The sequence below is a fragment of the Chelonoidis abingdonii genome, chromosome 24, assembly GCF_003597395.2.
Source record: "Chelonoidis abingdonii isolate Lonesome George chromosome 24, CheloAbing_2.0, whole genome shotgun sequence".
Taxonomy (NCBI): domain Eukaryota; kingdom Metazoa; phylum Chordata; order Testudines; family Testudinidae; genus Chelonoidis; species Chelonoidis abingdonii.
In genome coordinates, this window is record NC_133792.1 from 23,963,328 (window position 1) to 23,975,249 (window position 11,922).

Below are 11,922 nucleotides of genomic sequence, written 5' to 3' on the forward strand. Positions count from 1 at the left end.
GCCTCCTTGTATTAGTGCTGCTGAGTGTAAACCTGATAGGCCCCTCCCCCTTGGTGAGAACCCAAAGTCCATGGTGTTTATGAAACTAACAACGTATAGATATAACCGGCTTTGAGCTTCTTGCTGGCATGACACACTTGGCTTGTGAGTTATGTCCCCTTCTAGTTGCTGGTCCCCACAGAGGATAAAATCCTACTACTGCTAAAGCTAATGAAGTAAAAATTTACTCTTTCAGCTCAAGTTGTGCTTCTATGGCCTTATTCACAGCCCTGAGGGCCAATGGAAAGATTTCAACTGACTTCAGTGGGCTTTTAATCATGGCCTGTGGTGCCAGGTCATTGGCATTTAAATCCAGTACCTTCAGCACTGAAAGCAGTGGCCTTGCCACTTGAGCTGACAGAGTAACACCATTCCCTGGAGCAGATTACAATTTTAAACGTGTTCATTTGTGAACTGAGGCCCTCTCTGAATATGTGAGCATATGCACTTCAAATTAATATCCAAAAATCTGTTTGGATTAAAAAAACTCTTCAGATTTACATTTGCACAAATACTGTGAAGGAAAGGATGGGATCAATTGAGTTATCTTTCAAACCGGAGATAAATATTGACTAGTCTTGGCAGAAAATTCCACCAAAAATGATTATTGTTGATTGAGTCTTCTATGAGAGAAGGCCAGATAAGCAACAGCAGATACCAACAATAACGAACATCCTCACCCAACTAGCATTAAGCACAAATAAAATATGGTTCCCTGTAAACCGAATGTTATGTGAAGATTTGGACAAACAATTCCAACTTTTGTAGGATGTCCTTCAAACCAAATTCACAAGTACATCTAGTGATTGACCTAATGTCGCTACAATTCTAGCTACATTCCTATCTTCTCATCATAATACCTGAGTTTGCAATGCAACACATTCACTTTACCCTGTTTAAAAAACACAAGTCATTAGAGGACTTGGTGCAGAAGACATTAATGACTGTCCAGCGAGTTAGGTTCTGGTTTGGTATGTTAGTCTCATTCTTGCTTGTGAATTTAACACAGTTTTTATGCTCACTGCTGTACAAGGAGGTTTGTTAACAGATACTGCTGTCAATCAACATTTACAAAAATGGTTTACACAGTTGCAAGTAGTAGCACATCCCCCACCCCACCCCCATCAAGTTTATTAAACATTTGCTTGCGCAGCATTTTCCTGAGGAGTCAATTCATTTTGGACAGAGTACAAAATAGATGTTTTTGTCAAGATTTGGCAAAAACAAGTTTTCTAATTTTAGCATAGAGATCTTCTAATTAAAACAAATCCTTATTCATCTAATAACTTTGGAATAAGATTACTTCTGTGCAGTTAAATTATTCCTGAAATGTGTAAGCAAGCCAGAAGATAACCTGTAATACAAGTATCATGTGGAATTATTTGAAAATGAAAGTTAAAGCTGGCAATACTTCCTAACTTAGAAACAAACAGATACCTCAAGTCTACATGGGAAGATTTTAGTGTATCTACTGTATGCAGAAGGCTTTCCTGAGAAATATGTGCTTGTCTCATTTTATAAACAGAAAGCAAGTGAGATTCATGAAACTAACTTTGGATTCGTCAAGCGATATAAAAGTGGACTTCTGCTGATCCCAGCAGCTGTTACCCGTAACATCTTATTTTAGGAAAGTATCTCAGCAGCTAGTGGACTACCTAAAGCAAGGAAAAAAATCAAGTGGGAAGATTCACAAAGCAGAATTAAAGACAGCAGCACTGCCTTTGGTCTAAATAGTTAGTCAACAGCTTGTCTCTGCTGAGATGGTTTTGGATGGAGTAGTCTTCATTTCTTGCAGGCAGGACCCATTTGCACTCATTGTACAGAGTAACTGTTGACTAACCTAGAGATGTGCCAAGCTAGCAAGTTCCAGTGGCTGTTGGGCTGCTATTACACTAGTCTGTAGGTAGTATTTGGGGTTGGACTGAATGATATGCTGCTGCTGTTCACTCAATTCATTTCTACCCACTAGCAAGTACAGTACTTCAGCGGAGAGCAGCTGCTTGTTCAGAAGGAAAAACTGCTTCTCCTGACCACATATTTAATTTGTGTCATACACTATAATGTGTCATGACTGGACAGAGGATGGCAGGAATAGTTACTCCCACCCCAGAAGAGCAGAAGTTGTTTCCTGAAGAACTCAAGGTAGTTTAAAAATAGCAGGTTCTTTCACATTCAAAAGTGTCTCAATCAGCCTAATGTAACCACTCAAAACAACAGATTCACAACTAAGGGTCCCAGCAGAAAATTCAGCAAAGGCAACATGGCTGCCTGTTAGAATGAGTGAGATTTCATAAATGTATGAATGATGGAAACGGAAAGAAACTCTTCCCCAACTAGCAATCATGTGGATACAGGAAGCCATGGAGGACACTGAGGCTTAATGGACAGTAATACATGTTGAACAGCAGCAATTCAAGTATTTTTGGTGTAATGCAAGTGACTGAAGTTACTAGGTGGAACATCTAAATTCTGGGAGATTTAGAAGTAATATCATGAATTGTACTAAGCCAGGTTTTCCTACTACACTCCCCTCCACGCAGTAACATGGTACATGCAGGACTTGGTTTAAACCCATATGTTCTCCAAGGTTCAACAGACACCCAATAGCAGAGGATACTGAAATCTCTTATCGGAAGTCACATTTATTTTATCCACAGGAAGGACAGAAGCTGCTAGGTTTGAAGCGTTTGCTGATGTGAATTACTTGTAACTACTGTAGTAGGAAATCCTCTTCACTGGAGTGATTTAAAAAACTAGACCAGATCTAGCCATGGAGAACATATATTGCCCTTAGAATGCTTTTCCAGTTTGTGATTCTAAGAGAGAGCATTTAGCCAATAATTAAATTATTTGCAGTTTGCCTGGCTTATTTCTGCCTCCTCATTCAAAGCCTGTTATTAATTACAATGACAATTCCAGTTTGGTAGGAGAGTCGTGAAGGAATAATCATGCATCAGTTGGAGAGAGAGAGAACAAATTCTGCATAGCCCAGGGAAGGGAAATATGGGCTAAGGGCCTTTCTCAGCCTTGGAATGCTGCAATTCTCGTGACAGAATTTCAGGGGGACCCAATTTACATCATGAGAGCTGCATTTGAAAACCGATGAAGACTGTTTTTTGGTCAGCTAGCTAAACTTCATTTCTCCCTGTGATACCAGAGAAACTCCATTTTGAAATCCCTAGATTCCTGGCTTCCATTCTGAATAAGCAAGAGTCACTCCACCACTGGCTGACAGCTGCAGGTCACGAAGCACTAGGAATTGGCAGGAAAAGAAGGTAGTAAACAACAAATGACAAATCGTAACACTGAGGTAAATAACAGTCAAATGGAATGACTGACTTGTGACTGTTAGCAAAGTAGGGTATAAAAATCAGCAGCAGCTGACAGTTGAGAAGGCAGCTGAGCAGAGAAGGCAGGGGAAGGCATGAAAGAGGTGAGGGTGAGACGAAGGAGAAGCAGCAGTAAGCAGTGGGAGAAGAGAAGGATGCAGCAGAGGAGTGGGAGAGAAAAAACAGGAAAAGATACTGTGCCGTCAGCTAAGTAAGTCTGTCAGACAGAGTAACAGGTATAGTTATAGCATAGCATAGTATGGTGTTTGCATATATGTGGGAGGGGGGGTAATACAGATGTATGCATGTGTGTTGACTGTGAAAGGGATTTATACGTGTAAAAACTAATGGACATCTCAAAATGGCTGTCAACTATCTGTGACAGACTGACCATCTGAAGCAGGGAGCATCCACTCAGTATTGTTTCAAGCTTTAAGGCAATGTGGTTTGAGGTGCTCTTTAACTTGTTATAAGGGATGTGTGTTCAGATTGTTACTATGTCAAGAAATTGTTCAATAAAAGGTGCCTTGTTTTGGAACACTTCTTGTGCCAATAATTTATGCATGGCTGTATCTGTGTCCTCCAAGTATTCCCTTAGCCACCCTGGAGACTCACACTTAATGAGAACAGATTGGTTACAACAACGAACAGGCTGGCTATTCTGGGGGTACCCAAATTCTGGTTTTGGTGTAACACCTTCTCACCCACTTATCTTTTTTGAAGCTTGGCACTTCTCTAATGCCCACACTCCTCCAATGCACTCCAGCATTTGGGATGCTAACAGCTCTCCCAGTGGAGTGAGGCAGTTTGCTCTGTAGGCAAACACTTTGGATATAAATCATGGAATGATCAGTACGTGAACAGCATCTTCTTATTGAGGTAGTCTTAGTTATATTCGCCCCCAGTCCCCCAAATACAAAAGAACTAACCCTAACAAACACTGTAACATTAAACATCTTCACATTCTGTAAACTGCAAGAAAATGCATCTGCTGCATTCATACAGAACCACGTGCACTGTGTTGAAGATCATACATTCAACTCTGTCGTGAAATAAATATATAGGAAAAGAGTTTAAAAACAAAAAACAAAAAAAGATTCTTGCTACAATGACAGGACTACCTGCCGCCCTGTCTCAGCAGCTCCCTACTGCCTTGATCATGGTTTTTCCTCCGCTCTCTCTTCACACGTGAGCCAGTTCCACACCAGAAGCACCAGAGTAAGGCATGGGTTCGGGGCAATGAAGGCTCACTCTTTGCTCACGCTTGTCTTGCAGGAATGAAGAACGGCTTTAAAAAGGAGGGGCAGCTGCTCCAGAGGAACAGTCACCATTTTTCCTGTTAAGAAAGAATCAGAATTAGCTGCCATTCCTGAGCCAGATTTCAGAAATGCTCATCTCCAACAAGCTGGTGACATTGGAGATGGTTTCACCTTGAACCTTTAGAGAAACAGTAAATCACCCAATTCCTACATTAGATATTTGATATTCTTTTGGAAACAACAGGATGTGTTATATAGTGGAATAGAAGCTAAGTGCGTTGGCGAAGTCAAATGAAAAATGATTTCCCCATAACGGGGGCATATTTATAGAAGATGGGAAAGACTACATCCCACCTCTGTCTACCTCCCCTGTCAATCACAGTGAATAGATTGTGTGAGATGTGTCCACCGGGTCCCAGTGGATCATTCTGCTTGGTATGATAGAGGAAGGTGAAACACACAAATCCAAATCAACTTGCCCTAGGGAAGAACATTTCTTCCCAATCCCAAATAACCTGTGTCCATTATCTTAACATTTAGCTACAAGTGTTCTTACGAAGATCCTGGAATAATTCCTCTAGAGCCAATTAATGATGCATTGAGATGGAAAATTCACATGCAGATTTCAGTAACCCATATTCCAGGGAAGTTCAGATCTGGGGACTTTGTTCAAGCCTATCTAGGCTTCTATATTGTGATCTTCACCATGGTATGCAAGTGCCATCCCTAGACTCAGTGCAAGCTCCTCCCTGTGAGGCCAATACCATCTACAGAGTAGGGTTATTTCTGCAGCAGAGAAGACATTTCAGAGTTGGGTCTGAAATTAAGACCCTAAGGAGATTTTGATCAAGATACTAAGGAGAGCTTGTTATTTGTGAAAAAAAATAATATGCCTTCTTACTAGATGCCAGTCTTCCAAGGCTCAAATAGAAAAGGTCCCACACAGACCCAGCTTTATTGCACTGGGTAAGATATGGGGGGTTTATCCTGGTAGAGAAAGGCTCAAATAGAAAAGGTCCCACGCTGGCACTGCTGTCCAGCCAAGTAGATAGGCATTTAATTATAAAAAGAAGAAAGTCTCCTTTAAAGGAGATTTAATGATTCATACAGGGGCCAGCTGGGAGAAGAGATCAAAAAGTTACCTGCAATGTATCGTATCTCTGGCAAACACATCATTAAATCCGGAAAACGGTTTGGCTGATGTGGGTACTTGTATTCTGTAAAATCCTGGCACACGTACCAATACCGTTTATTCAACTGCTCCAGTTGGGATGTATTAGTCAGGCCTCTAATGTCTGAGTGAAAACATAAAAACTAAGTGACTGGGAACAGCTGTAACACTAGAACAAAACCAGATTCATATTTTTCCCTCATCACTATTAGAGTAGGCGACTGCAAAATGGAAGGACAAATCCATTTATAAAACACAGTCTAACAACATCTATCTAAATTATACAAAGCTACTGAGCAGAGACTTCAAGTTTATAGTCACCACAGGATTAAAATTTCACCCTCCCCTCCAGGACATACTGTAATGACTATCTCCTACATATGTACACTTCAGATTAGATGTGAGGGGACAAGATCTTCCTTTCATAAGGGACACGGATGAGAACATATAATGTTCTAAGTTGCTCATGCTCAGAGATCATGAACCTTTCAGAAGATAACAGCTCTAGCAATCTTAAATCTCTACTTTCTTTTCATAAATAGCTATATGTCAAGGCTTTCAGGCCTAACACGGGGTGCAACATAATATTTTCCATAGAAAGAAGTATGTTGATTCTAGTTACATCATCTCAGCTCTATGGGAAGTGTTCAAATCAGTAACTCAGGGTGTCTTCTGTTTAGGAATCACACCACTTGAGCTTTATAAACTTGCCAAGCTTTTATTTTAAAATTTAGCTTTTCCAAATGTCAAGCAACGTACACAAAGAAAAAGTAGATATTTCATTGCTAGCAAAATTATTTGAGAAGGTCCCTTTGAATGTATTTCAGTATGATCAATGACATTTATATACTAATTGATGCCATGGGAGGGGATACAATAAATTAAGAATAGGAAAATATGCAACTCTTCTGAGGCTCAGTATTGTTCTTCAGAAATACTATACAAGGGAAGGAGCATTTATTTGCTGTCCAAAAGCTGACCTTTAAAAATATTTTTCAGGTATTCCACATAAAAAAAATTGCGAACTCCAACTCAAAATAAAAGAAGACAGGAAGTTAATGAAAATACATTTTGGAAAACAATGGAGACAGCTAAAGTCGTCCATCATCCAGTGGCAGGAAACTGTCCAGGGAAGCTAACCGGAATCTGTGGCGGGCACACACTGAAGTGTCAGCACAAAACACTTGGTATAACTAGTGGGAGAAGGGAAATTTCAGCATATCCTTGCAAAGTAGAACATTTCCTTGTGGTACACAGAACTCCCAGTGGTACTTATTTATTGAACTGCTTTTTGAAACTAGTGCCATTCAATAGCTTTTTTCATTTATGTACAAGCAATACACCAAACTGCGGTAACATGCTTCATAGATGCTCAATAACATCATGCACACATTAGTACTGACATGGGAATCACACCACGGTGTCAGACTGGAGTGATCCATACACAAGTGTTACTGAAGAAATTAAACTTTTCAAATCCTTTCAGCATGGTAGAGTCTCAGAGAAAAGATCAGTAACTTCCCACCCTGGACCACCATTGCAGAATCCATTTGCATGTTATTTGTGCTGACTTCATGAATTTTGAAGTGTTAGGAGTCTCATAACACAAGTGACTGACTGCTCTAAAATGCTATGTGTAACCACAAATGGAGACAGTCCCATATTAGGCACCATTCATTACCTGAAAATATTACTGCATTAGGCACCATATTAAAAGGACAAAATGCATGTTCTCACTTTCTTAAAAAATGTCAGATACAGGTATTAGGTGAAGGGAATCACACTGATGAAGAATCCAGGACACAATGCCAGGGAGGTTATCCAACATTTAGGGCACAAAGGTTTACAAAGTTAACAGCTTAAACTGGAAAAAAAGTGATGCAAATTGGTTGTCTTGATTGCGCCTGTCAGAAAATGCCTAGAGCAGCGATACCCAGACTGAGGCTCACAAGCCCCGAGTGGCTCCTTAATGCAACTCCTGCGGCTCTTTGCAGCACGATATTAAAACACTGATTTAATTATTACCCCATCTAAGTTATTAACCAATCAGGATGCTTTTACTATGTTATTAGCCAATTGTAATTGATAAAATGATACTTGGTCAGTCATTTTGCTGGGAAAATAAAATTAAATTACACACAGAGTGAATTCACATGACTGTGGCTCTTTCAGATAATGTTGATCGTTAATTTGGCTCCTGAACCACTGAGCATCACTGGCCTAGACCCTTCCACCATGAGCAGCAGTATTTTCAGAGGACATGCACTTGTGCATGGTGAGAAGTTTGCCACAACAGCTGGTAGGTAATCAGTCATTCAGGCCTTATCTAGAAAGATTTCATCAGTCACTCTGCTCTGTTCTTATTTTGCTGCTGGTAAAGTAGGTACATATTTAAAGTGACGCACATACTGTCCTTGGTGTCTACGATTAAAGGCATTAAAAATTGATTAAGCAAAGTGAATCCTTTCACTTCCTCTACAATTGCTTCATTTAGGTGTCTGAAATAGCACACACTGTATATGGCTTTAACTGCACAATGGCAAAAACAAAAACCTTTTAATGCTCAGGCATCTATTTCAGTTTGGATTTAGGACCCCTTCTCTCTCTTCCCATCATCCAAAGGAAGCAAAGATTGACTAGCTTATTGACTAGCCATTTACTCCCGAGGGACTAATCCCCTTCTTCTGCCACTCACCTTGATTTAGGAAGTTAATGGCTTTCATACATGCATACTCCTCATTGCTGACCTTCAATTGGTTAAATTTGCGGTAGAGGTAGATCAGCCGTTCCATCACCTCCATTCCCTCTTCACTGAATCTGAAGGAGAGAGAGAGACAGATGCACACAGAGTACTCAAAGAGGAGAGGCCCTTTGCAATTAAACAGTAGGGAGCTTAGTGACTTACTAAAACTCTATGGCATTTAAAAGACCTTAATGCCTTGCATCATAATTCAGAGCCCCAGATGCTTCAGGTCTGTTGGCACTATTCACGAGAAGCAAAACTGAAAACAAGGTGATTCAGAACATCATATTTGCCAGCTACATCAGACCTTTAAGTAAAGTGGGGATTTTGCGGATGCATGTGGGTGTATATTGGCATAGCTGCCTGTGGACAAGCGCTGCACGGTCATGGTATTAGGCTGCTATGACTGGGAGAAACAAGTATTAGAAGTTCCGGGCTCTGTCAATGATTTCTTGCATGGCCCTGGACTAGTTACTAACCCTCTTTCAACTTCCCCCTATTTAAACGGGGATGTTATCTCCTCACCTCACAGGCTTGTTGTGAGGCTTAATTCACTAGCTGGAAATGGGATGATCCTCACACAGAAAACTCTAGGGCTGTGCAAAGTATTACTACTATACACTCAGTAATAGTTACACTGTTTTATGGCCCAGCAGCTGTGCAGGTCCGTCTAGGAAGTTTGGCAAAATCTATACGACTCCAGCTACACTATAGTTACTCACTACTACAGGGCGTCCATCATGAAATGCAGGCTGCGGGGCAAAGGAAGGTTTGGAAACAAGAACAGGAAAACCTCAAAAGTTGTAGTGGTTCCTTTCAGCTGATCTTTCTTAGAAGCTCTTATTTAGAAATCAGTCTAGAAATCTGGAATGAATAGACAGTCCCTCCTGTCCTGCTGCTCATCTTGGAACAGACTCAGCAAAATCAGGCTTGCTCAGCCAGGTTCAGTATGTGCTAAGGACCTGATGGTTGGTCCTGGACACCCTAGGCCTTCACTCTGGATCCAGGGCACTCATTCATCACATTACACAGCACTCTGCCTGCCTCAGCACAGCCACTCGTTCTTAAGGCTTTATACTGAAGAAAAAAAATCACGTCATCCTCCTCCACTCAGCTTCCCAGCACTTCCCCAGTTCTCTCTCTCGGCTCCAGCCCTCTTTTAGCCCTCCCCAGCTTGAACTTTTCTCCTAGCCAGGCAGTGCTAGAGGAATAGGGTGTTAGACCATCTCACCTGAGATTTTCACCAGTCAAACAATGTGGTCATATCACGAGTACAAGTGATATAAAAGTCATCTGTTTGTCTCATTTGGGCACAAGTTTCCTCCCCCATTTCCATCAGCATGGCTGAGCCCCATCATGTCAGAATGAAACTGCACATGGATATGTGCTGATGAGCAAGGCTTCAGATGTGAGCTCTAACCTAGCAGGTGAGCAGGAGATTACATGCAAACGTGGGAGTTTGATGCATGAGAGACAGAACGTCCAAGCAACTTTAGAGTCAGGAGGAGGAGCTGAACTCTTTCCAAGAAAAGAAAACACACACAGTACGGATAGCTTGCTTACAACAAGCTGCAGATCTCTCTCTGAGCTAGGACACTTGCCCGAAGAACTCGCTAATGGGGCGGGACATGTAATCGTACGTTGGGAAGGGCTCACCACAGTCCAGTGACTGCAGTCTCTTAAGAGCTATGGGAATGAGCTCAATGGAAACTCTGTAGTGAAGAGTCTTAGTCCTATAGGGAATCCTAGATTTATGAAGGAGGAGTCTGAGAGGACTCCCGCTTGCAGGTCACTGGATCATAGCACAGTAGACAAAAAGATGGCATAAGTGACATTCATGAGACTCCTAAGGTACAGAGTGTTCTATTTGTGCAAATGGCCAGTAGCCATCCCTGCTACGTGTGGTTTAAAGCAATAAAGGCTAGTTTTGAAGAAATCGGGCATTGCATAAATCTTCAGCAGTGAGACAGAAGTGTTCAGGAAGGCTTCAGCTGTGTGTTCTGGCATTACACAGCACGCAATCAGAGCATAGCCAGAAAGCCATCTCTGAACAAAAACAGAACAAAAATAAAATCCCTTTTACTGAATATCATCTTATTTGGCACGTGTATTTGTTTACTTCAAAGTTATTTGTAAAATGCATGGTGGAGTTTGGCCTCAGAGAAGAGAAAACAAGCTGTTTGAACTTTAGGTCAGTTCTTCAGGGAAGTAATATTGTAAGTGATGAAAGCCTTGTCGGCTAATCTAAAGCTGTGCAATTTTCTTGCTCTCAACTTGAGATTAAAAATCCTGCAGGTGCAAGATTGCAAAGCACAAGAAGTTAATGAGCACAGAGACCACTCACAATCCTCTGCTGGGTCTAATTGTTTTTTGAGAACGCACGTTTTTACCAACCACTCGTCACGTCCATAAATCCAGGAGAGCTCTTCTCTCATGCTTGCAGTAGAACTGTCTGGGTTTCCTGTGCATGCATTCCTCCCTTTTTCAAACAAAGCTGTTCTGTTTTGCACAGCCCTATTCCTTCTGGAGGACTGACTCCTCCACACACTGTCTGCCTCACAACTTTTACACCAGTTTAATTCCTGGCTATGTATTATCAGGAGTAACAGTAAAAAGCTCAAGCTGCCATGCATTTTATTTGCATTTTTACTAGACTCCAGAGATTTAAACATTAGATCTAGAAAACAGACCATTTTGCCAGCAGTTTAAATCAGAATTAAAACATGAAAAAGCTGATCATATTTATTCATTTTTCATCTACTTATATACTGGCAGTCAGGGTTCTGATCAGGAACAGAAAAACTCCAACCTTCTAAGTCCCAGGGTATCTTAGGTCAGAATATTGTTTTAAGTTGGGTAACAGACAACCTGAATCTCAGACTGCAACAGCCATTCCTTAATATTGGAGAATTATGGCGAGCTGCTCTACCATGAAGAGAGAGCCAAACAAAACCCTCTGTTACTCCAAGGTAATACCAGTGAACTCACTGGAGTTACATGCGTTTATATGAGGGGATCATGCAGATCTATGCTTCAACGAAGAGTGGTCTTAAAAGCAAAGACATCAGTGACTGCTTCAGAAGAGATGGCCTCTGGTGTTACTTGCTGGAGAAGCAATAAACACTGTTTGTACCACAGAAAGCAAGCTGATTGATAGAAATGACCATTACAAAGCCAACATTAACTTGGAGCAGTACATAGACTCATAGACTCATAGGTCAGAAGGGACCAATATGATCATCTAGTCTGACCTCCTGCACAAGGCAGGCCACAAAACCCTACCCATACACATTTATAACAACCCCTAACCCATGACTGAGTTATTGAAATCCTCAAAATTGTGATTTGAAGACCTCAAGCTGCAGAGAATCCACCAGCAAG

General features: G+C 41.2%; 1 protein-coding gene across 2 annotated transcripts in view; it reads right to left on the reverse strand.

Moving 5' to 3' along the window:
• Positions 1-1,508: 1,508 nt before the first annotated feature.
• The window catches only part of NR6A1 (nuclear receptor subfamily 6 group A member 1), a 165,178-nt gene continuing 154,764 nt past the window's right edge, over positions 1,509-11,922 (reverse strand). For both annotated transcript variants that reach the window (XM_075060438.1, XM_032767506.2), the window contains exons 9-11: positions 8,494-8,615; positions 5,770-5,922; positions 1,509-4,704 (exon numbers count right to left, since the gene is read on the reverse strand). In XM_075060438.1, the coding sequence (XP_074916539.1) occupies positions 4,616-4,704; positions 5,770-5,922; positions 8,494-8,615 (364 nt within the window). In that variant the 3' untranslated portion in view covers positions 1,509-4,615. The remainder of the gene's footprint in view (positions 4,705-5,769; positions 5,923-8,493; positions 8,616-11,922) is intronic.